Below are 24843 nucleotides of genomic sequence, written 5' to 3'. Positions count from 1 at the left end.
ATTTTTATTTTATTCTAGGGAAAGCTGTTAATTGATATAGGGATCCTTAAAAATGAAAAAATAAGTATATGATACTTTAATTTTTTCCTTCCCAATTTAAGACAACTATCAAGTACTTCTAATTAACTGTCAGGTTCGCGTTGATTGAAATACAAGCATTAGACATAATTAACTCTTTTGATTTTACTGGATTTCTCTATAAATTATAAGCGAGGAAAATACTGTAGCGTATTTTGGCCACTCATTCCTGTACTGCCTGAATCTTATATAAGGTTTTAATATTATTTAAATATTGGCCAAAGTCACCATCTAAAATAAACCAGGAAACTGTCTCAATGATGAAAATAAAAATAGCCCTATTTTTATCTAGTTTACTTATAGCTCCTCAATAAACAAACACCACTTCGTTCAGAAGTTGGAAGGCTGTGAAATCCTTTGTTACTATTGAAACACAAGTCATCTCTTAGTCCCATCTAGTGTTCAGAAGCAGAAATGTAACCAAGAAAAGATATATTGAAGAACAACTAATGGTGAAAAGTTTGGCAAATCGTTGCTCCCTGTGCCTTTCCTTTCTTTCTTTGGGGTTTTTCTGTGTATTGTTAAAGAACTCCATCTCCAAAAAATATTTTTTTTAAGTCCACTTCACAAGTAAGTGCAAATTATTTATGAAGGCTGCTAAGATCTAATCAGACCTAAACTGGTAGATAATAACAGAAATAATAATTCATGAAAAATCCATGTTTGTAATATAGAGCGAGCAAACATTAAGATCCTCATTTTATGGAAACACTGAGAGGTTAAGCGATTTGGGGTTAAAAAGAAAGGGACCCTGGTTCTATCAGTCACAGCCAAAAGCTAAACGAAAGTCAGGTGCACACGCTGGGCTCCCCAGATCTCGGCAGAGAGTCAAACAAGAACATTTCAAGACGCTCACTTAAGGAAAACCTCAAAGTCTTCATTCAAGCAATGGTTTAGATTCTTTGAAGCAATACAGCACACTTGGTCTCTCTCAATCCCTAAATCCAGAGCATGACGACTGTCAATTTATTTCCCAGGGCCCACCTTCCTGGCTCCCACTCTGCGCTCACTCTTCAGGGCTTCCAACACTCTGTTTTACTACTAAACCCCAAACCTCATCATACGGAGTCATCGTAGTTCTTTTCATCCCTAACTCATTTCCAAACCCATTCCCCACAGTGGCTGTTTTCAATATTCGTAATTTGCTTCAAGATTAAAACCTGATTTCACTAACACAGTGACTACTAGGAACAGATAAAGGAGGTCCCACCACCTCATCACTCTAGCGTCAATTTTCCTTTCCTGTCTTCATTTCCTCCATGAGTGAGAATAAAGCTTATTTCTTCCCAAGGCTAGCCCCTCCTACAGGACGCGGTATCCTCAATTATTCAGTCTCAGATATCTCCTCTCTCCCTCTACGGTGGCTTCCTTCCTTCAACTAAGCTCAACACTCTCTGTGTGCAGGAAACCCTCCTCAAGGGTTGACTCCCCCTCAGGCAATAATCCACTTTCACCTTCATGGCCAAACTTCTGTGCTTGATGTCCTTTACAGCTATCTCTTTAACCTTTTGCAAACTGGTTTCTGTTTCTAAAATTCTTATTTTAATCCTCACACCACCTCGTGAGATAGGGACTATTTAATCCTTTCTGCAAAGGGGGCAACTAAAGCTTAGAGGAGTTAAGTCACTTACTGAATCCCCGGGCTGCCATACCCCAAACATCCCATTTTTGCCCCATGGGCTTAAACATAAGCAGCGCTTTCCGGGAATATTTCATCCCAACATCTAAGTACTAATTCCTATCATTCTTCATGGTCCAGTTCAAATCCCATGTCCCCAGGAAGACCTCCCCGAGAACACTCCAGTGAGTCAGTCAGCCTTTCCTTCCATTTGCCACCAGAGACAGCAAGCAGTTGGTTCCATTAAGCACTAACCACCATCAACTCTGCAGCCAAGACAGTAGTGCTGCGTTTCTCTCCAGCAGCCAAGACAGTAGTGCTGCGTTTCTCTCCGTTCCCAGACACTGAGCCCCTCAAGACTGAAGTGCAGAGCTACCTGGGTCCCTGTCATCTCTGTGACTCATCACCACCATCAAGGGCTGCTTTCCAAATTTAATGGTTGATGACAAACCTGTTAACTTTGACAACGCTCTAAGAAACTGACAACGCAATGCAGCTTTTCAACATTATTTTGGGCAGACACATAAAACTAATATTACTCTCACTGTACAAATGTGAAAGAGCCCCATCTCTAAAAAAAAAATAGAAGAAGTGTGCAATCCACTTGGAAACAACAGTAAAAGGTCCCAGCCCCATATTTGTTCTAATTCACTAACTCAATGCTTCTCTTTTTCATAGATCTGTTTGATGATTTTTCAGCCTAACTCACTGGGATACTGGACTGAAATTCAAAGACGGCTGAAGTGGCAACCTCACGCTAGTCCACAGTCGCCTAAGTCCTGCTGTCATGGCTTCCTGGTTCCCAAAAGACAAGGTCACGTGAAAATAACATTTTTTGGGGGAGGTGGGATTGGGTCACATATTGCTATTATTTATTATTATTATTAATATTATCATTTTGTTAACTTTTTATTTTATACTGGAGTATAGTTAATTAACAATGTTGTGCTAGCAAAGCGACTGATTCGGTTATACAAATACATGTATCTATTCCGAAGATAACATTTCTTAAAAGCAGGATTCCTTCCCAGGGCCTGAGGGAAGAGAGGGGGTGACTCCTCATTGTGGAGCCCAGCCCTCAGGCATCGGAAGATGATTGAGGGAAAGAGGCCACACGCTGCGCCGGGAGGATGGTGGCATCCTCACTGGGAGGGCTTTCCTTCTGCCATCCTTAAAGTTCTTTCCAATATTCCAATATTCTGTGATATTTAGGATTATTCCTAAGTCTAATCACTGTCAAGGGGATAGAATTAAACGACTACCAACGACCAGTAATAAAAGCACAGAGGAAACCCAGAGGTAAACCAATTATTATTCTAATATATGTATATTATTTCCTTTCATTAAAAACTACTTCAATCCTACATAAATTTAAATCCCACGTAGCACTCCTCTTTGGAAGGAAGAAATGTTTTACTGCAATTAAACACGCAGTACCACAAATGTGTGTGTGTGTGCGCGCACACGTGTGTGTGTGTGTGTGTGTGCATGCATGCGTGAGCGCTTTCAAATTCCCACTAAGGTAAAAAGAGATAAGATCACTGTCCAATTCAAAGGGAAAAAATCTCATTTCCAAACTATTTTAAATTGGGAAACAATCCAATTTGTATCCTCAATTACATACCTAAGTAATTTATGCAGATACTAACCATTCGAAAATTCGAAGATCAAAGAACATAATATTTAATAAGGCTGGAGAAATTCCAGTGCACTTAAGCAATTTTCAATGTGCCTTAATTGTATATTGAGGCAGAGAACACACCGCTATTCCTTTTCTGACAATTAATAAAATATAACTTCAAGAGTTAGAAGTATAAGTATATCCTCAAAGTACATTCCATTCTAAAAATAATTTGGTTGTGCTCGTAAGAGTGCAAAATCAGAGCTGAAAGAGATCAATTTTTCCCCTGCTCTTTCTAATAAGAACCCAGGATGCTTCCTAGTCCCTAGGCATTTGCCATCAAAGAAAAATGTGACAAATTCTTCTAGAATTCCTCATTACTTTTTTCCAGAAGAATGTTTTTAAAGGAAATGCATCTTACGTCAAATAAGCAACTTAACTTTTAAACCCTATAATACTTATAAGACCACAAAAATAACTGGAACTAACATCCACCCATTTTGTTTAAATCAGGCAAAAGCTCTAAAAAAAGTTCTCCCTAAATGAATCAGAACTTTAAAAACAAAAAGCTCTCATTTCAACAAATTCTAACTACTGTTTTAAAGTATCATTTATTAATAAAAGGACTGGATCCTAGTCATCAAGTTGGTACTGCCACCATCACAGCACATCAAACACAGGAGGGAGAAATATGTTCCTCCCAGGACAGATTACAATATTTCTAAATTTACAGTTTTCTCATCTATTCACTCACTCAAGATAGGTACACATAATTTTAAATGAAACAAAAACCACCAGTTTGCAGAAAATACGAAAGAGAAGAACATGGTAAGCAATACGATGAGGATTCAATCAGCAAACCCAGAATGCGGGAGACTCAACAGGAAAAACCACCTGGTTTCTTCAATAAAAGTTACAAGGGGAAGAAAATGATGGAGGAATAGGAATCTATAAATTAAAACTGATCAAGAGAAACATCAAAGCAATCATAAAATGTGCATCTTATCTGGACCTAAAGCAAGCAAGAAAGAAAACCAAGACAATTGGGGGAGAATGTTTAAGTATGTTAGTGACATTATGCCATTTATAACTTTATATATTTGAAGAAAGAAAAAGAATATCTTTAGAAGAGACATTCACAGATGAAATGCCATGGTATCTGGAATTTGCTTCAAAGCAATCCTGGTGTTGGGAATTTAGGAGTAGGAAAACACAGGAAACAAGACTGATGTAAACTGGTAACTGCTGGTGGTAGTTAATGGCTGCAGGAGGGTCACGCTATTATTCTCACTTTTGTATATACTTGAAATGGTTTATGTTTCAATAATAAATTTGATAGCAAACTGAATAAAAAGATATCCTATGAGGAAAATTAGGCTTTGCAGAAAAAAGCTGGGTTAAACATACTAAAATATTGACAAGTACTTGACTCTATGTGATGTGATCATGGAACTGCTTTAAAAAATTCTGTGAAAACCATATGTAACATGTAATTCAGATTTTTAAAATTCACCGTTTAAAAGTCTGAATAGCAAATGGCTTTCACTGTCTCTCCTTTTTTAAAACAATGCAAGTAAAACTGATGCCTGTCTGAGAGTCCAATTTGAGGATTAATGGAAATTATTGATGGCTCTACTGAATATTTAAATATACACACACTGAAAAAGACAGGAAACAAGCTTTCCTGAAACTGAGCTACATTTATAAAAATTAAACTCCATTTGCTACTGTAACATTAGCCTTATTTTATAAAGATGTCTGTCACTTCTCGTTGTAAGTATTCTCCAGAAGGAACCAAACAGTGCAGAAATGACTTTCACCAGCAAACTGAATTGTAGTTTCATCAACGAACATGAATTTGGTATGAAAAGTCATTATTTCAATTGCTTAATCAAAATCTCATGGTTTTATTATAATTATTTTATGATTATGTAATTTTAGAATTATGTTGCTCCCACCACTTTATGTAGTATAGTCAACACCCATAAGGATTAAAAACAATATTCCTCAATTAAAAATTTGTATTTCAGCAATTATAAATAGTTAAGTTAGCTACTGGGCATGAAAACATGAAAGGAAGATTAAAATATTTTCCTGAAAAATGAGATGAAGGGGAAGTGTGAGTCCGTGCATACATTCACGTGTGAGTATCTGTTGGGAGTGTGGTATGAATTGCACTTCCACAGGAGGAAGTCAACTAAAATACAAATCACGAAGTAGAATTAAAGGATGTTATTTAGAAATATACGCCATATGGAACAGATAAAAAGTTAAAAATCTGAAATGGGAAAGAGTGGGACAGAGCACTGTTACTTTAGTCATAAGCTTTGCATTATTACTGTTTTTAAATCATGTACTTGGATAAACACTCAATTAATAAAGCACACAGCAATGGAAAAAATGTCTCACCAATAGTCATAGCTCTCATCCCAGTTGTCAAAATGTACGAGGAAACGATTGTCCACCATATCTGTTACCGTAGCAACACAGATGAATGCAGGGTTCTTTTTGTCTACAGCTTCAAGCTTCATTCCAACTCGAAAGCCTGATGGGATCACTGTCTATGAAACATACAGATTTAATTAGAGATAAGCACACACTTAACAGCAAGGACCTGCACCCTCTCTGCACCTCTGCCTGAAGGCCTAGCATCCATCAACCGTATTCACATAATTTAAAAATCAAGAACCACTTTTACAGCAGAGTTGCTTTCCAGCAAGTAGCAATAAGAAAAGTGTCCTGTTGCTACACCCAATTAACTATCTGGACCTTTAAAACTTACACACCCATAACCTCACAAAGTTAATTAATTTTAACATGTGTCCTGATACTTTAGATGACTACACAAGTTAGGCAAGTTTTATTTACTGTAGAGTTTACTTTCAGTTTTTCTTTTCCTTTATTACAGACTTAACAATGAAAAATTATTTCACACAAAATAAGCACTTACGCTAAAAATGTGTGTAAGTCAGTATAAATTCACTCCCACTTCTGAAAAGGTCTTTCAAAAGAGTACTCTATTGAAAGTAGGTCATCTTCCTATACAAAAGGCTACAAATTATTACAACTTTGATTCAACAATACAGATATTATTCACAATAGCACGAAAAGAACTGGCTGTTAACACATACAGCCATTCAAAATAGTTTGTAACATATGGAAATCCACAGATTATCAGCCATCTGGGACATGAGACTAAGACAATAATAAGTTCAGTAAGACTTAGTGCTTGAGGTGCTGCAGGTGTAAACATTCCTTACAATCTTTTGTGAGGAAAAGTATCTGAATCTCAGAGAAGTACCTGAATATCAGTTATATCAATCACAACACATTACAAATCACTTCAGCCCTTCTAAAAAAAATCCTTCTGTCCAGACTGAAGCGCACAGATACTATTCTAATCACTTTAAGCAAAGTAGATGTTATCTCTCTTTTTACTATAATTATACAGCTATCATCAGAAAAACGTGGACAGCCATGTATCTGAATATGTTAGAGTGAAGTTCTGTCTGAGTCGAAGGATCAGGCACTAATGCTACACAGATACTGTTACTACATATTTAAGCCCTGAAATTATTTATCAATGTTCTGACCGTAAATATTTGAGTATTCTGAGGTAGAGGAATCTAGAAATAGAAAAATTAATTGCCTCTTAGATACCGAACACACAGCCCAAGATTAAGTTTTGTGCTAGCAATGCACAGAATTTAAGACGATGGTTCAAGGCAGTGGATCAAATCCCTGACTGAACTCATCACCAGACAACCAGACAAGGATTAGGAAACTTGGAGCAGTGACAGCAAGCAGGCTGCTGAGTTTTCCACCTGACTGATCTTCCTCCCTTGTCTTGACAGAGAATGATGCCGAACGACTACGCAGTATTTACATTTCAGCAATTAAGTTATCCTCTCAATTAAGACATTTAAAAATAATAGCCTGGCTCATTATCTCTATTAATTACCTAAATGCACACACACACACACACACACACACACACACACACTCCCTCTCCAGTTCTCTAACTCAACCTGGCTTATGTTCACAATTCGATTAGAGAATGTTTCAGCCATGACTGATGCCCTCAAAACACCCGGTTAATGTCATTTCCCAAATGAGGGTATTTGGGGTGTGTGAGAAGGTTTTCCCCACTCCTGATATTTATTTGGAGGGAATCCCTAGTAAAACATGGCTGCCTCTCTCTACGCTCTCACTCACTGTCCCTAACTGGTGAATGTGGAAAGAGGAACTGGTCACACCTTTAAGAGTAAGCTGGCCTACAGGACATAACAGTCTCCACTCTGCCCCTCTAGGAGCAAAAGCTGTCCTGCAAGAGGGTAGTCTGCCCTGGTCCAGTGCTCCTGGGCTTGGCTGGTGAGGCGGGAAGGGCCAGTAAATCTCTTCAACCCCAGGGCTCAGAATCAAGAAACGCATCTGCCAGCAGATACAGGCCATGCATGTACTCCAACTGAGCCCTTACCAACTATGAAGATGAGACTTTGGTTTTCCACCTGCTTGCTCTCTGTTCTTTCCAATGAGATCAGAACTAGGGCAGGGAAGAAGACTAACATATCAGGCCTCCTCAGAGATGCCAACAGGTCAAGAAGTGGAAAATACAAACACATCCAGACTTTGCTTCTGTTACACTGCGGAACAGTGCTAGAAGCTGGAGAGAAGATTTAAATGATAGTCCCTAGCATGCAAACCTAAATGGGGCTACATGCATCTCACTATGTGAATCCCATCTGAACAGCACTCCTAAAGCCGAGTGACAATAACAATGAAATGTCACAATTTTTCTTATGCACCTTAATTGTAAATTATAGCTAGGTTTTATACTATGTTGCCTTTTATTATTTAACAAAAAAAGACAGCCATGTTATGGCCAAAAACAGATATTTATTCAGGATGATTTTAAGCTAATTTTAAAGTTTAATTAAGATAAGAGCACTGTATTTACCAAAGCTATAAAATTTATTATAGTTTCTTGTTATCCCTTGTAATTTATCTAGTGAAACACTCAAAAGCCAGTTCCTGTGAAAGGAGAAGTATTTTGGAGGTACTTACTATATTCTGATTTTCAAATAATGACTTGGGAGCAGCCTGAGCTTTGCATGTCTTGAGATAAGCCTGCCAATTAAATTCTTCTTCTTTATACCCTAGGGTAAGCACATATAAACACACAGTAAAATACCAAAATATTTCACACTTTAGCTTTCCCTTCCTACTTTTATCTGTAACTCCAACATGCCAAAATCAAGCAATCAGGTGACTCTTTAAATAGACAGTATTTAACTTATAATTTATATCTATGTATTTTTATACACAGGGCATTGATTTCCAACAAATTATATTATGCTTTTCAATTCTGAATGAATGGTAATGGATGAAAAGAAAAGGTGTAAGAAAGCAAACATATATTGTACTCAGATGGACTTCTTTTTATTACCAGACCATTTCTACCAGTATTTAGGTAGAATTCCTCAGCAGTGAGCTAGAGTAGTTGAGTTCTTTGTTTTTCCCTCACCCGTTCTACTCTGGGAGACTAACTTGTAGGAACAAGTGGGAAGCTGGAAAAAATGGTAATAACAACAGATAAAATCTTTCTGGCCTGTCACCACAAGAAGGACAATTCAAGATTTATGAAGTAAGCATGTTGGCAAATTACAACAATGGAAACGTCCTTGTCTTAATTTTCACAATTTCATGTTTAATGCTGGTAAAACCAACATTTTCTTCAAAAAGGAAACTGAGCATTTAATTTTATCTACTCATGTGCTCGCTTCTACTTCCATCAAAGTCCAGAGGCTGGTGTGAAAGGAACAGCTAATAATTCACCATGTATAACAGGCCAATTTATACAAAGGCTTACAGATTCTCTTTTTCATCCTTAACTTTTCTAGGTGCTTCTGTTTGATCCTTCAGTTATCTGAAAATGCCATTCTGCCATTAATTTTTCACTTAAAACCAAAGGAGAGCTTGTCCATTAAAACCCAATAACCCTGAGACAGGCCAAAAATATCAAACTAGTAACCTGGTTCTTTGACATCAAGCAAAAAATACTGAATGTAATATGAAAAGGAAGAAAATAAGAAATTATTAAATATATTAGGGATGAACTGAAAAAGACAGGATCTGTTATTCTTGGATGTTTTGTATACATGAAACAGACAGAAGCATTGGCAGACTGTAATATAAAGAATTTAATAATAAAAGAATAACTGCTATTAGTCCAGCCCCCAGCTGAACTGATTTTCAGTGTTATATTCTCCTTTCCAGTCTCCTAAATATTCAGATATGTAAGTTCAATGCATAATTTCTCAAGATTTTTTATTTACTGAAATGTCAGTAAACAGTTAGCTATGTAAACAGGTTAGAACTAACTTTTCAATCATATTTCAAGGATGTATTTGTGCGTGTGTTGTGTGTGTGTATGAAATAGAAATCTGTAGCTAAAACCTGTAGTCAAAATTAAGTATCAAGCAGATGTTATGTGACATGCAAGTAAGTACATGGACATAGTTTATTCTCTTAAGTAGGATCCTATTTTTAAAATTTCTTTCGCTTTATTTTATTTTATTTTTAATTTATTTATTTATTTTTGGCTGTGTTGGGTCTTTGTTGCTGCGCACGGGCTTTCTCTCTAGTTGCGGGGCATGGGCTTCTCATTGCGGTGGCTTCTCTTGTTGTGGAGCACGGGCTCTATGTGCGTGGGCTTCAATAGTTGTGGCTCACGGGCTCCAGAGTGCAGGCTTAGTAGTCATGGCGCATGGGCTTAGCTGCTCCGCAGCATGTGGGATCTTCCCGGACCAGGGTTCGAACCCATGTCCCCTGCATTGGCAGGCGGATTCTTAACCACTGCACCAGCAGGGAAGCCCTAAATTTCCTTCACTTTAATAAACATTTTTCATCATTAACAATAAGCTTAAATTTGGGCCCACCTGAATAATCATAAAGTCTGAATTCTTAAAAATCTAAATTAAGATATAAGAAAATAAGTGTTTCAGAATATAAAATGTGAAACTAAAAAGTGACAATACCTTTTGGAGGATGGAGCTTGTGGCCAGTCTTCTCACACCACCCAACTGGGTGAATATCCAGAGCGTCTGCATTTACCCAGAAGTCGTAACAATCAGAATATCCGTCAAAGTGCAGCTTTATCCGGTACCCACAAACCTGAAACAGGTAAAGGAGGTCGATTAAAAAACAAAACAAAACAAAAAGCCCAGAATATTTCTGCACATGTACAAAAATACATTAACATGGATATCAAGTATGATATGGATTATGTTAATCAAAGCACCCTTGTTAACAGCCACAAAAACAAGTGAACAAATAACAAAATCTAAAAGCAAAGGCTATTACATTGGGAAGAGCTGAGCTACAGTGTTCTGGCATCATCCTCAGTTCCACCAGGAGCACATGCATCCTGGGTGACAATTCTCCTATGCAGACAAGTCCTCTGTTCACTCCCTACATTGAACAAGCACATGCTACCAAGGGGAGCTGGCAGCACAGGGTGCACAGCTCCTGCAGGGTGCTGGAGTGGGTGCCCTGCCGTGCACTGGCTCAGTGCTAGCTCTCTGTCCTTTATAAAGCTCCACACACAGCGATATCCAGCCAGACCATGGCTGGTGCAGACACGGGGAGAAGTCAACTTATTCTCCTCTCCACTAGTAGCAGAGTGGGGAGAAAGAAAGAAAAGCCTCCCCAGTTCATACTCAGATGAGACAGGCTCCCTGGAATCCAGTGAAAACTCACTCTGTGTAATGCATGCCGAATGCTGATGCCACATATCTGCCTAAGTTAGGGCCCCACTCGGGGGAGTTCTCAGTTGAAAAAAAAAAAGGTTATGTGGGTTTCTGGGGCCTCCGCTGGGTCACACTTGGCCTTGGGCTCTCAAGACAGTTCAGCCTCTCAGTCTCCTTCCCACTAGCACAGCAGATGTGTTCAAGTGGAACCACACGCCACATCAGACCTCTAACCACTCCAGGGCACCTGCCTTGCAGAAGTCTGAACAAGAAGCTTGAGATTAGAGCACGGAGCCAGGGCAATTCACAATCCCAAAGTAATCAGGAAGCTGTACAGTTACTGCCATGAAGAGTTCTCTAGGGCATACTGTTAAAGTTCAAGTGGCAGAACAAACTTACAGAGTGAGTCACAGTTTGTGAGAAAAATGATATTCATGTGAGTCCATGTATGTATTTGTGTGTTTCTGTGGGTATATGTATGTTATTATGTGTGTATACATATATACATATGCCCACACATATATAAATACATATATGGACTCACACACAAAAGTATATGTACTTAGACACACACACTTATATAAATACTTACATATATATGTAAATTCACAGTAAAAAAAAAGTCTGGAAGGACAGATGCCAAATATTAACAATGATTTGTTTTGAGAAGTGGGAAAGAAGAGGCAAAAGGGAAAGATGGATTTTTAAATATTTTATCTTATATATTAGCATTAAAAAAAAATAAAAGGTAGGGCTTCCCTGGTGGCGCAGTGGTTGAGAGTCCGCCTGCTGATGCAGGGGACGCGGGTTCGTGCCCCGGTCCGGGAAGATCCCACATGCCACGGAGCGGCTGGGCCCGTGAGCCATGGCCGCTGAGCCTGTGCGTCCGGAGCCTGTGCTCCACAGCGGGAGAGGCCACAACAGTGAGAGGCCCACGTACCGCAAAAAAAAAAAAAAAAAAAATTAATAAAAATTAAAAAATAGAAGGTATTAATGCTACATATATAAAAGTGAAAATAAGCTGACTCCCCCCAGAGAGATAAGAACACCCTGCAGAGCCGAGACTGGGGTCTCTAGAAGCACGATCGTTCGAGAAGGGTAGGTGGCTGCCCCCCACCCATCCCATGCCAAGGAGGAGCTCAGGGGCTGCTTCTCTTACAATCCTTGGAGCTAGGCAGGCCCACCCTGCCTTACCCTCAGTTGTCTCTGGTCAATGCCTACGAAACAAGCCCCTTCAGTAATTTATCCCTTCAATCCTTCAGGGTCATACTGCTCTGAGCTTCTGCCCCATGCACTGTCAACTTCCCACTACTCCCCCTGTAATCTCTCTACTATAGCTCACGCCCTCCGAAACCCTTTGGTAAACAGCCTCCTCCACCCTCAACTTCCTTGCTCAAAGGCACATCTGCTTCTTCCCTCTGAAGCCTTCCCTCAAGTGGAGGCTGCTCTTTCTCCTACTCTCCATCCCTCCGAGGCCCAAGCGTGGCCTCCTGCCTCAGGCCACACCACGCTCCTGGGCCTGTTCTCCACCCTGCTCCTCTGAGGCCTGTGCCCTGTGGCTGCACCACTTCGCCCTCATCATCCTGCACACCACCTCCCCAACATCCCTTGTCACTCATCACACTAAGCATTGGCTCACTCTCTTCCTTTCCATCCTGAGTAGTTCCACCAGGCACATGGGTGACTCAGCCAATACCGCAGCTCTTTCTCCCTGCACTTCCTCTTCTCCCATGGATCTTGTCCCATCAGAAACTGCGTTGCCTTTCAACGATTAAATTAACACATCCGTTCAGTTTGCTAACCCAGTTACTCCCGATACACTTCCTTCTGAATCTCAATGAAAACTCTAGCATCTCACCTTGATTCCTCTACCTTCTCCCTAGCATCCTCCTTTCTCTGGAGCCTCCTTCCTTAGCAGTCACTTAAAATACTTTATCAACATTTTAAATTGTTGCCCTAAAATGTTGTCTGACAAAATTCCATTATCCCAAGGATCCACCCAGTCTGCACCTATACCTGGTCTAGGGACTGGCGCTAAGGGAAAAAGATGACACACAGTCAATCCTCATTATTCATGGTTTCCGTATTTGCAAATTCACCTTGATTACATACATTTGTAACCCCAAAATAATATTTGTGGGGTCTTGGGACATGTGCATGCACAGAGTGGTGAAAAATCTGACTCACCCATCATGCGAGTTTCCAGCTGAGGCTGAACAAGGCAAGATGCTCTGCCTTCGTGTTTCGTACCTCACCCTACGAGCAAGTGTCCTTTATGTTACCTACTTATTTAGTGTCACGTTTTTTCATGTTTTGTGCTTTTTGTTGTGATCTTGCTATTTAAAACCAGCCCTAGGGGCTTCCCTGGTGGCGCAGTGGTTGAGAGTCCGCCTGCCGATGCAGGGGACACGGGTTCGTGCCCCGGTCCGGGAAGATCCCACATACCGCGGAGCAGCTGGGCCTGTGAGCCATGGCCGTTGAGCCTGCGCGTCCGGAGCCTGTGCTCCGCAACGGGAGAGGCCACAACAGTGAGAGGCCCGCGTACCGCAAAAAAAAAAAAAAAACCGGCCCTAAGCCTAGTACTGAAGCGCTAGGAAGTGTTCCTAAGTACAGGAAGGCCCGCAAGTGCCTGACAGGGAAGATCTGTGTAACAGATAAGCTTCATCAGGCATAAGTTACAGCGCTGGTGGCCATGAGTTCAATGTTACGGAATCAACAATAGACATACAGGTTGTCTTCACACAGAAACATAAAACAAGTTAGTGCTGATCGGCTGACGAGAATGTTGTGACCAGAGGCTCCCAGGAACCTAACCCTGTATTTCCCCTAAGTGCAATGGTTCAGTAGTATTTACGGAATATAACTACCATAAATAACGTGAATCAAATGTACCTGTTTACCGCACTCTCCCTACTGCACAGCAATCCTTCTAGACGTGCCTGGCCAGTTCCCTCTCCCATTCTTCACAATGGCCTTTTTAAACCTCCTCCCTCTCTTTCAGCTACCAATCCCACTATCTCTATCCTCAATCTCAGCTGACGCTTTACCTCCAGAAGTTGCCTCCAAACTGGCAAACCTGCCCACACCCACCACACCCATCCTTTCCTGCTCTCCCTTGCAGAACCCAAGGAGAGACTCCCCCTGCTGGCGAAGGCTTGGATCTCCTCATATACTCTGGATCCCATCTTCTCCCATCCCTTCTTTGTCAATTATCTGCTCTCTCTGAGCCTTCCAATCTTCTGCTCCCCAATGACTTCTTCAGAATTCAAGCATTCTCTAGCCAGTCTCTTCTCATTACAACAAAAAGGGAGGGATGAGGGAGAGAGCAAGAAAAAGTAAAGAAAAAACTATCTTTTAGGCTTAGACAAATTCTTGTACACTCTTGGTGACAATCTAACAACTGATAAACTTTTTCGGAGCACAAAATAGCAATATGCATCAAAATTTAAACATCCTTAACTTTCAACCTGGTAATTCTAGGGATGGCTCCTACAGACATACTCACTATGCAAAAAACAAAACAAAACAAATTTTAAAAAAGCCAACAAAAAACACCGAAATATAAAAGGATGCTCACAGAGGCACTGTTTGTAATAATGAGAAAGTGAAAACCACTCAGTTGTTCATCAATATGAGAACAATTAAGTAAACTGCAGCAATTCAGTGAACTGGAATACTACTCACTGGTTAAAAATATTATATATGTATAATATAATATATAAGATACAGTGTCACAAAAGCAAGTTGCATAATATTATGTATGATATCACTTACATGTAAAAAAGAGAAAAATATATTTATACATATTTTTACATGCAGAGAAAACATCTGGAAGGAACACCATGAACTCATAAGTGTCGTTATCTTTGGGATACAGAATGAGGAAAACAGGGTGGACACAGAACTTCTGTTTTTTAATTATATATACTCTTACACCAGCTGACATTTCCAGGATGAGCAAACATTACTGTAATGATAAAAAAAAAAAACTAGACAAACTAAAATAAATTTCCTTGAAAACCAAGTGTTGAAACACACACACACACACACACACACACACACACACACACACACACACACACACACACACCCCTCCCTTAAAAAGTTTCCCTTGTCTTTTACAGCCAACTTCTTAAAAGCAGTCTATACTTACTGAATGTTTTCATAAATCTCAATTGTTCTGAGAACCATATAAGCTAATACATGGAAAGCACTCAGCTCAGCATCTGTCCCATGGTACACACTATGTAACGGTATGTTATTATTTATGGTGACTGTCCTCATCCAGCTATCAGATGAGACTGTGTTGTGTAGGAGCCAAACTTCTTACAAATCCACTAAGTCACTGCAGGAAAACTATGATAACTAAAACTAATACACGTGATGGTCTTATTCTTTGAGGAAAATTTTAAAAGATACATACCCCTGACTCAAGGAGGAGAACAAGGAGGGAAGCACACAAAGGAAAAAAAAAATTCTAAGAGCTTTCAGTAATATATTGGACTAAGATATACCTAATTGACTTGGACATCTTTTCGTGAAAAATTTCAAAGAGATACCTTGAAATACTGAAATTAATATAAATATCCGTTGGTCTGTTCCTTATGTTAAGGAACATGGTATGGTAAAGCCTATGGCGTCAGACAGACCAGGGGTCAAATCCTGGTTCTACGACTTTGAAGCTGTGTGGCCTTGTATACCTCACTTAACCTCTCTGAGCCTCAGTTCCTTCATCTATAGAACAGGGATGAGAAGGGGTTCTTGCAAAGATTAAATGAGGTAATGTTTACAAAACGCTAAGCACCGCGCCTGGCATAAAGTAAGCACTCAACAAATGGCACCTTTTCCCATTATTAAATCCCTATAATCACTATTTTGTTTTAAAAATAAAGATGAGGCAAAGCTTACCTCAGCCACAGTGAGGACGCAGTACACAGACTGATGCTCAGGGTCCACGCCTTCTAATTTCATGCCAACTTTAAACCCATTTTTGTTATATGGAAAAGATTGATACTAAAATGCAAAATGACAGCAGTTTTAGTGAGTGATCACCTTTCTTCAATAAAGACTATATAACCAAATACATAAACAACTCCTAAAAATCCAGAAGAAAAGGATCACTGGGTCATCTCATGGAAAAAATGCACGAAGACTATAAACAGGTGACAGAAGAGGAAATTTACATGTCTTATCGACTTAAAAAGATGCTCAATCTCCCCCATAAGAGTCATACAAAGTAAAATTACAGTAAAATATACTTCACCCGTCAGACTGATAAAGAGCAAAAAGTCTGGTTGCAGTGCTTTGGCAAGGCTCTAGGGAAAGAGATGCACACATACATCGCTAACAGGGACATAAACTTGTACGACCTCTAGCAATCGCATGATATCCATAAAAAAGAACATTCTCTTTGACTCAGCAATTCTAATCCTGGGGAATTATCCAACAGAGATAGCCACATATGTGCTAAAGGAGAGGTGTACGAGGTTATTCACCAAGGCATTTACTTACCAAAAGACTCATGTATATATATTATATAGTCCATACATACAGATAGCATTTCATCTTATATCTGTTCCATGATAATTTAAGGTGGTCCCTACCGACTGACACATATATGCGTGTCATACTCATGTAATATATATGACATACATATATGACATATATGTCAATCCATAGTGATCAGCTTACATTACTATGGAACAAACATAAGATGGAATACGATGCATCAGTATAAAAGACTGATGAAGTGGTTAGATGAACTGAGATGGAATAATCTCCAAGCTAAGATAGACAAAAAGCAAAGTCCAAAACAGTATGTGACATATGTTATCATTTGGTTAAAGACAGGGAGGGGAGGATTTGTGTCTATATATCGCTTATATGTGCATACAATTTTCTTATAGCGCCTTCATGTTTTAATCACATGAATGTATTACTGATTCAAGTAATTAGCTGTATTTAAGCTTTTTTAAAAAAATTGTAAAAAAGTCTATTCTGCAAAGGACCAAAGTTGCAGAAAATAATTACACAGAACAAGTCATATGCAATTACTATTACATATTAAATATTTTAATGTAGATGTAATCATCCCAACATTTACTATTCACCACTTTTAAAAAAAATTTTATTGAATACTCACCACTTCTTAAAAACTCTGTGTTCATACATATATATAACAAAGTATTGATGGCAGATCTATTACATACCATGATTCAATATAATTAAATCATTTAAACCAAGGGTCAGCAAACTACAGTCTAAGGGACAAATCCAGCCCACCACCTGTTTTTGCAAATAAAATTTTATTGGAATACAGCCATGTTCACTCATTTATGTATTGTCTCTAGCTACTTTCATTACAAGAACAGAGTTGAGTTGTTACATCTGAGACCACATACCCCATAAAGCCTACAATATTTTCTATTGTCCTTTATGGAAAAAGTTTACTGACCCGTGGTCTAGCCCAGAGACAGCAGTTCCCACTCAGAACTACTTTTATTGATTTTAACTCACTCATGATAAAATATTTTTCCATAGTTATACAGTAACCCCTCTTTCAATGTTTTGTTGTGATGTTACGTAAACCACAGTAACTCATTTTTATTCTCCCAAAGACACGATGTTGACATGAAATTTTACGCTAGTTCTTCTTCATCTACTAGTTTTTCAGTAGTAGTAGAAACATCCCTTTTAAAATCAGTGAGAAAGCCTGGTAAATATTGAGAAGAAAGAGCACGCGCACGCACGTGTGCGTGCATGAGGTGTGCTCACGCACACGGCACTGGGGAAGGTGTGCGTATAAATGCTAGCTGCCCTCGGAGGCACCCCTCCACATATGAAAAATAATATGTTTGAGAAATTATCCCAAGTCACGTTTCCTAAACAGACAGTAGAAACGGCAGTACCAATTCCAGGGAAGCGTTATGGACAGTGTTTCTAGAAGGGCCTGTACCTCCTTGAACAGCTTTGCTGGCACTGCCACAGCTTTTTCCTCTTCCAGGTAGGACGCCCAGCACCAAGCTTTCTTTCCTTTAGGAGGCAAACCTGAAAAGCGAATGAAACTAAAATGACAGAATTTCCAAATCTAAGAAATCAGAGTGGTACGCTATGAACTCTCACTTCCCTAACTATCCCCAGGCCTGGCTCTTCTCTTACTTTCACGGCTGGTATTTCTCAATCTCTTTTCCTGGCTCCTCTTCCAAAGAAATGAGAGCTAACAAGTGAACTGTGTGTATATCCAGGTATGAGTGTAGAGAAAAGAAGCAGAAGAACTTAAGGTTAATGAAGAAGATGCAGTAGGAAGCCAAGAAAGAACGGTACCATGGAAGCTATAGCAAGTAAGAGCTTCTTCGAGAAGCAGGATGCTCAAATTTCTTTTTCCTAAGCAATCAGGAAGTTGAGGACTGAGAAAAGGTCAGTGCACTGAGTGGTTAGGGACTGACTGTTAATCTTTCTCCAAGATTAAAAAAAAAAAAGGGGAGGGGGGAATCAAGGTGCCAAAGGCCAAATTGAAGTAGCAAAAGAATACATAAATGATAAACATACGGAGTTGGCTAATATCAATTTTATTTGGGATTAATTTGACAAAAAATGAAAATGAAAGGAAGGGTATAACAGCTTGATGGGTATTAAAATTGGGGGAATGGTATTTTGGGGATGAGATTGCAACAGGCAATGATGAAGCTCATGAAGAGGAAAAAAAAAAGGAACACCTAAGAGGGGGAAATGACTGAAGGAACAAGGTCACAGAAGGGCCAGAGCCCTGAGAGTAGAAATGAAGGGGAAGGGAGAGTCAGGATAAAGACACTTTTGAGGCAGAGTGCAGAGTAACTGAGAATTTACTCCCTTTAATTTCAGTGACATAAGATAGAAGGTCATCTGCCCCCAAATGTAAAAGTTAGGCTGTGTGCTTGACGCAGGTAGAAATATCTCAAACTCTTTTTGAGGAATTAAGAGCAGAATGAGCGAGGAACGCAGCCAAACCCTGAAGAGGAGCGCTGGGTTCAGGCCTTGATCTGCAGGGACAATGTGCCTGGCAGGTCAGAACGGGACTGTGCAAAGTACAGTGACCTAACGTGGAGGACCGGCCAGGCAGATGTGGCAGGTCCTTCCTTTGGATACAGCCTAGTGGGGCACACGGAGGCTTCTATGGAGATGACCCAAGGTCCACGATGAGTAAGGCAGCGAGTTCATCCACCAAGTACTGAAGGGCAGGGCCTCATGAGCATAAAGGACTAGACTCCTCATGAGAATAAAGTGTTCCTTGAGGAACAAAGGAAAAAAAAAGGTACCAGGTCAGGAGGTCATGGTTGAGAGGAAACTTTAAAAATCTACAACCTTAGGAAATGAATAAGAACAGAGGTTTTAGTCAAAGTGCGTAAGTGAAAGATATCTACTGGATGGAAAAATAAATAATGGAAAGTGGTCTCAAGTTTGCCCTGACACTACTCAAAAGTTGCTAATTTCCACTTTTCCCCCTTATCTACTTCTTCTAAACTCTAATTTTTATTGACACAATTTAATCAAAGAGAACCCCCAAACGATCCTTTAACTGCCATAGTGTGCATTACAATTAAGACTAAAATGTGTACCTGTGTGAAATATTTTCAGCTTCATAAAGTTACAAATAAAATCTTCCTTTCATCAACTCACCCTGCTTTAATACAGCCGAATCACCTCGCCTTTTCCTTCGGGCTCTCTGCGAACCCCTCAGGATTCTTCCATCTTGTTTGTTTTCCTACAATAAGGAAGAAAAGTTTATGATTTTAAAAAGTTCATGAAATTGGCACCGATGAAAAGTTAGAGAGCTGTCAGAAAGCATTATTTTTTTTTTTGGACTCTTCTTCAATTTCACTTCATAACTTTTAAAAGAAAGTAAGAATATAGGTCACTTGAGAACTGTGTTGCTTTTGGCCTGAGGTCCTTACAAAATAAGAACATTTCCAAGAATTACACTCTGTTATAGTACAGATACAGCTCCCACCTCCTTGAAACACTTTCTTCTTTCAGCTCCTGGACCACTCTGTTCTGGCTTCCCTCACACCTCACTGGCCCCTCTTTCGCAGTCCCCCTGCTGACATCTCCTGCAACCTAATCCCCTTCTCTTCTTTATCTAATCATTCTCCCTAGGTTTTAAAGATCGTCTGTCTGCCGAACATCCCTCATCCATATCTCCAGCCCTGACCTCTTCCCTGGCTCCACAGTCATGTATCCAGATGCCTACTTGGGATCTTCGCTTGGATGTCTAATAAGAATCTCAAACTCACGACGGCCAAAGGACTCTAGACGCTATACTCCACTCTGGCCTTCCCAGTCTCAAGTAATGGCATGATTAGCCAGTCCGTAGTTCAAGCCCAAAAGCTAAGGGTTATCTCTGATTCCTCTCTTTCCCTCACACACCCTGACAACCCTACCTTTAGCATCTATCTCAAATCCGCCGACTTCTGTCTTAAACAGCCCTCTTATTTAGTCACTGCAATGAACTCCTGACTGGTTTCCCTGATTCTACTCTTGCTCTCACATGTCAAAGCTACAGTGATCATTTTAAAACATTAATCGTATCAAAGTATTCCCCTGCCTTCAACTTTCCAATGGCTTCCTATCATACTCAGCATAAAGTGCAAACCCATTACTCTGGTTTACTATAAAGCCCTGGACCACACAGAACTCTTCAGCCTCCTCTTACTCCATTCTCCCCTAGCCCTCAAGGCTCAACTACCTTGTCTTCTTTATTTCCTTAAACAAAACATGCTACACGGATTCTTACCTTATGGTCTTTTCCCTAGCAATTCCACTGCCCCACGGGGCTTCTCACTCCCAACTTTACATCAGCCTCCTTCTTATCATTCAGATCACACTGTCCAAGCCACCCTCCCTAGGAGGCCTCCCTGATAACCCAACTTAAAGCAGTCAGATCATCTTAATGCCCTATTGTAATTCTCGGCATAGCGCTCAGCACAGGTTGATACTGCCCCTGTTTATTTTGTTAATTTTATGTCCCCTTAACAAGAATGTAATGTCCCTGAGAAAAGAAACCCTGTCTTCCTGCTGTCTTATTCATCCCTGCATTCCCAACTCCTAAAACAGTGACTAGCCAATCATCGTTGCTCAATATTGATCTTAAGGAAAATGCTTTGAGACCTCAAAGCTCTCTTTTCATATAGAGTTACTAATAAATATTTTAGAGAGGGGATGTTTATGTTTTAATTAGCATATTGTGAATTAGTTTTAGCTAAATATACCTGACATTCATCTGCCATTTTATACCTACTCACATCGTTTTATGAGATCTGTCTGCAATTTACCAAAATGGGATTGGCATTTTGCTGTCAAGAGGAATCTAAAATTCATTCGCGCAACTGAAGGTTCTCCTGGTGCCTCTCTCACTGCAGCAGTAAATTCCAGAACATCCTACTTCTTCACCCTGAGGAAGGGGTACTACTATTTATAACTCCCACCTTGAGATGAGGACAGTGACATAGAGAGGGTAGGTGGGTAACCTCCTGATGGTAAAACAAGGTCACGGAACCAACATGTGAACTCGGGTAACTGGCTCCAGAGCCGGTGCCTTGGGCCGCGGTGCTACCCGCGAAGGCGCGGCCCTGTGGGTACTAACCGTCTCCTCATCTCGCTCTTCCTCCTCTTTGGAGTCCGCTTTCAGAGATAACTTGGGCTTCTTCTTCCGACTACACTTAGGATCTTCCTCCTCATTGTCTTCTCCCACGTCCCTTTCTTCCTTCTGATCTCTGCTGAATTTATAAACCCAAAAAAGTGACAGGAGACAATACCCATCAAATATCTGCATGCTAATTAGCAACGCAAAACTCATTAAAAAAATATTTAACCACCAGGAGAATGGTGTACATATCATAGATAAGAGACACTTCAAACCACCCTCATGTATAACACTGTCAAGACAGAAAGTGGAAATCAGCTTACGTATTAATTTATATAATTATTATAATTATGTAATTAATGATATAATTTTAAAAGGGCACCAGCACTACAGGTGAAACAGGTTCTAACAAGTTTAAAATTATTTGTCTTCCACAGCTGCCATCCATACTAATGAAAGAATCGATTATTTAGAGATATTCTAGTCTTCAGGGGCAATTAAAGCAAGGATCTAGCAATTATTAAGAATGCCAAGTCCAACTGAAAAAGGCCAAGTGTAACTTTGTAAAACATCAGGTGGCTAACGAAAACAGACAATTCTCCAGCCTGTTCTGACTGAAACACATGGGAAACTCCACTCAAACATAAAATGCCAAGTCATTTACTTGTAGTATACGAGTATGCACAGGAAATACACCTTGTTGGTGATAAGCTGACCTCGTCAGACAGTTCCCAATGGCAGTCACACCACCGTCAGTCACAGCTGACGGCCCTGACTCGGAATCCTCAGTCCATCCTGAGGTCAGCAGTAACACAACTACCACACTACTCACTATGGCCATTCAGCGGATTCTCAGTCAGGGGAAGCTTCAGTCCATTTGTGGAGTTTTAGCTGAATTACCTAAGACCTCCCAAAATATAAACAAAAGTGTGTTTCCACAAACATGAGTATCATTAAAATGTGTATGTAGCCCAAAGAAATCTAAATACTCTTGGCTGGGGAGCGATAAAATTAATGTAAACAAAAGGCTATAAGGAAAGAGGCAGAGGTTGTATTGCAGCTAGGACGTGAACAGCACAACTCAGTTCAGACATGACCAAAGACACCAGTCCAGTAGTGGGATCAGGGTCCAAGTGTCTCCAAAGGGAAAGTCTCTGGGGGAAAAAAGATATTTTTGGATGACAGACATCAGAGAGCACAAAACCTCTGTATTCCCAAGCACCAGGACCTTGGACTCTAAAACTCATTTTATAGATGGAATGGGGGCAAAAACCTACTTGTCTTTGATATGCCGAGCACAATTCTGGCTGCAATAGTTTCCTCCAGAAAGACACTCATCTACGTTGCCATACTGACAACAGTTCTCACAGAATTGAAGCCCTTCTACTTTCACTGGATCCTTCAACCTGAAAGGCATCCCAGTCTTCTCGGAAAAGACTAGAAGACGAAAAGAAGAAAAAAAAGTTAAAACCATGACAGAAATCATTGCGAAACACATTTAGACTTTTTCTTCTAATAATTTTGTTAGCAACACAATAAAAGAATAATGTTTGTTGAATGAATGAATGCATGATCAAACCACACAGCGCTTGGGAGGGAGAAGAGGATGGGCTTGACAGGAATCACTCAAATTATTTACATAACACACAAAAAAATTCTTCAGAACAGGTAAACAAAAGCTTGTCCAAGGCCTTTTCTACAGAGTTCAAAGTAAAATGAAGAAAATTTCATTAGTCACTAAATTCGGAAGATGAAACCAACCATCCATAGACTCCTATACAGCTGTATCTTTCTGACAAAATTTTAAAAGGGTTATCTATGTTCTATCGTGTTTTTGATGAGTGACTCTTTTACTTAATGGGCTGAATCAACATCTTTCTATTTTACTTTTAATGCAGAAGATCTCCTAAATCATAATTATCCATATTGTCTAGGAGCTCACATTTCCTTTTGCTTGAATCGTTAGGCTAATCATTCATTCAGCAAACATTTATTAGGCACCAATTTACGCTAGACACTGATGACAGTATAGACCTTGCCCAAGAGAGCTCACAGTCTAGAAGAGAAGACAGACAAGAAAACCAATATTTATAATAAAATGTGACACATGCAATAATTGAAGCATGAACAAGTTCCAGAAGTAGTACAGAGGAAGAAGTGACTCATCCTTCCCGGGGGGAGGTCAAGGAAAGATTTTCTGATATAAAGCCTCAACAGGGTTTTGAAGGCCAAAGAGGAATTTACCAACTGGACAAAGAGAGAAACAGCATCCCAGCCAGAAGAAACAGCATGAGCACAAAAGGCAAGAAAGTATGAAACCTCATGATACGTTGGGAGAATTTTATGTCATTCAGTGCTGCTGGCCCTGTCAGAACACAGCATACAAAGAACAGAACAGAGAGCAAAGACACAAAGCAAGCAGGTGGGTGCGGGTCACCCGGATCTTTGTCTGTTTTGCTAAAGAGACAATAAGAAGTTGGTGAAGTGTCAGATAAGCAATCTACACAAGGTCCTCTGACTTCGGTGTGCGGGGTAAATTGGGGGAAATCAGAAGCAGAGTGATTCTTTAGGAGCCCGTCTGCAGTAATTCAGGTGAGAGGTGATTAGGCCCTCAACTAAGGCAGTGGCAGTGATGATAGGTAGAAAAGGCCAGATCTGAGATGTATTTAGGAAATAAACACCAAGAGGATTAGGTAACAGGCTATGGGGCTGGGAGAGAACAAATTCAGGATGACTCCTAGACTTCTCGCTTGTCCACTGGGTGGATGGTGCTACCATCAATTGATATTACGGGCTACAGAAGAAAAAGCAGGTTGGGGGGAGGGGAGAAAGAAATAGAAAATGAATCGCATTTCAGACATGTGGAGTTTGAGGTACCTGTGGGACATCCAGGTGGAGATGTCCAGTAGGCAGGTGGAAATACGGGCCTGGAGCTCGGGGGAGAGGTCGGGGCTGGAGATATAGATTTAGGAGTCATCAGCATCTAGGTGTTAGTTACAACCATCGGAGTAGATGAGAAAAAAGTGGCAGGCTTTTGGCTAAATCACCTGGGTAGGCTATCACAACATGGATTTACTTGATAATTTCCAATTAACCTAATGCTACGACAGATCTGGCATAAAGAAAGAAGACACTTTATAGTTATTTTAAAATATAAAAG

At 40.0% G+C, this 24843-nt stretch overlaps 1 protein-coding gene across 8 annotated transcripts in view; it reads right to left on the bottom strand.

Moving 5' to 3' along the window:
• The window catches only part of L3MBTL3 (L3MBTL histone methyl-lysine binding protein 3), a 117132-nt gene that overhangs the window by 62259 nt on the left and 30030 nt on the right, over positions 1 to 24843 (bottom strand). For 5 of the 8 annotated variants that reach the window (XM_079940004.1, XM_079940005.1, XM_079940003.1 and 2 more), the window contains 9 exons: positions 24561 to 24635; positions 22961 to 23120; positions 21684 to 21816; positions 19721 to 19805; positions 18021 to 18112; positions 15974 to 16078; positions 10355 to 10490; positions 8382 to 8473; positions 5727 to 5878 (listed from right to left, as the gene is read on the bottom strand). In XM_079940004.1, the coding sequence (XP_079796130.1) occupies positions 5727 to 5878; positions 8382 to 8473; positions 10355 to 10490; positions 15974 to 16078; positions 18021 to 18112; positions 19721 to 19805; positions 21684 to 21816; positions 22961 to 23120; positions 24561 to 24635 (1030 nt within the window). The remainder of the gene's footprint in view (positions 1 to 5726; positions 5879 to 8381; positions 8474 to 10354; positions 10491 to 15973; positions 16079 to 18020; positions 18113 to 19720; positions 19806 to 21683; positions 21817 to 22960; positions 23121 to 24560; positions 24636 to 24843) is intronic. The other 3 variants (XM_079940008.1, XM_079940010.1, XM_079940009.1) reach the window with 3 other exon arrangements.

Source organism: Stenella coeruleoalba (genome assembly GCF_951394435.1).
Source record: "Stenella coeruleoalba genome assembly, chromosome: 12".
In the NCBI taxonomy this organism is placed as follows: domain Eukaryota; kingdom Metazoa; phylum Chordata; class Mammalia; order Artiodactyla; family Delphinidae; genus Stenella; species Stenella coeruleoalba.
This window is presented reverse-complemented; position numbering and strand designations above follow the sequence as displayed.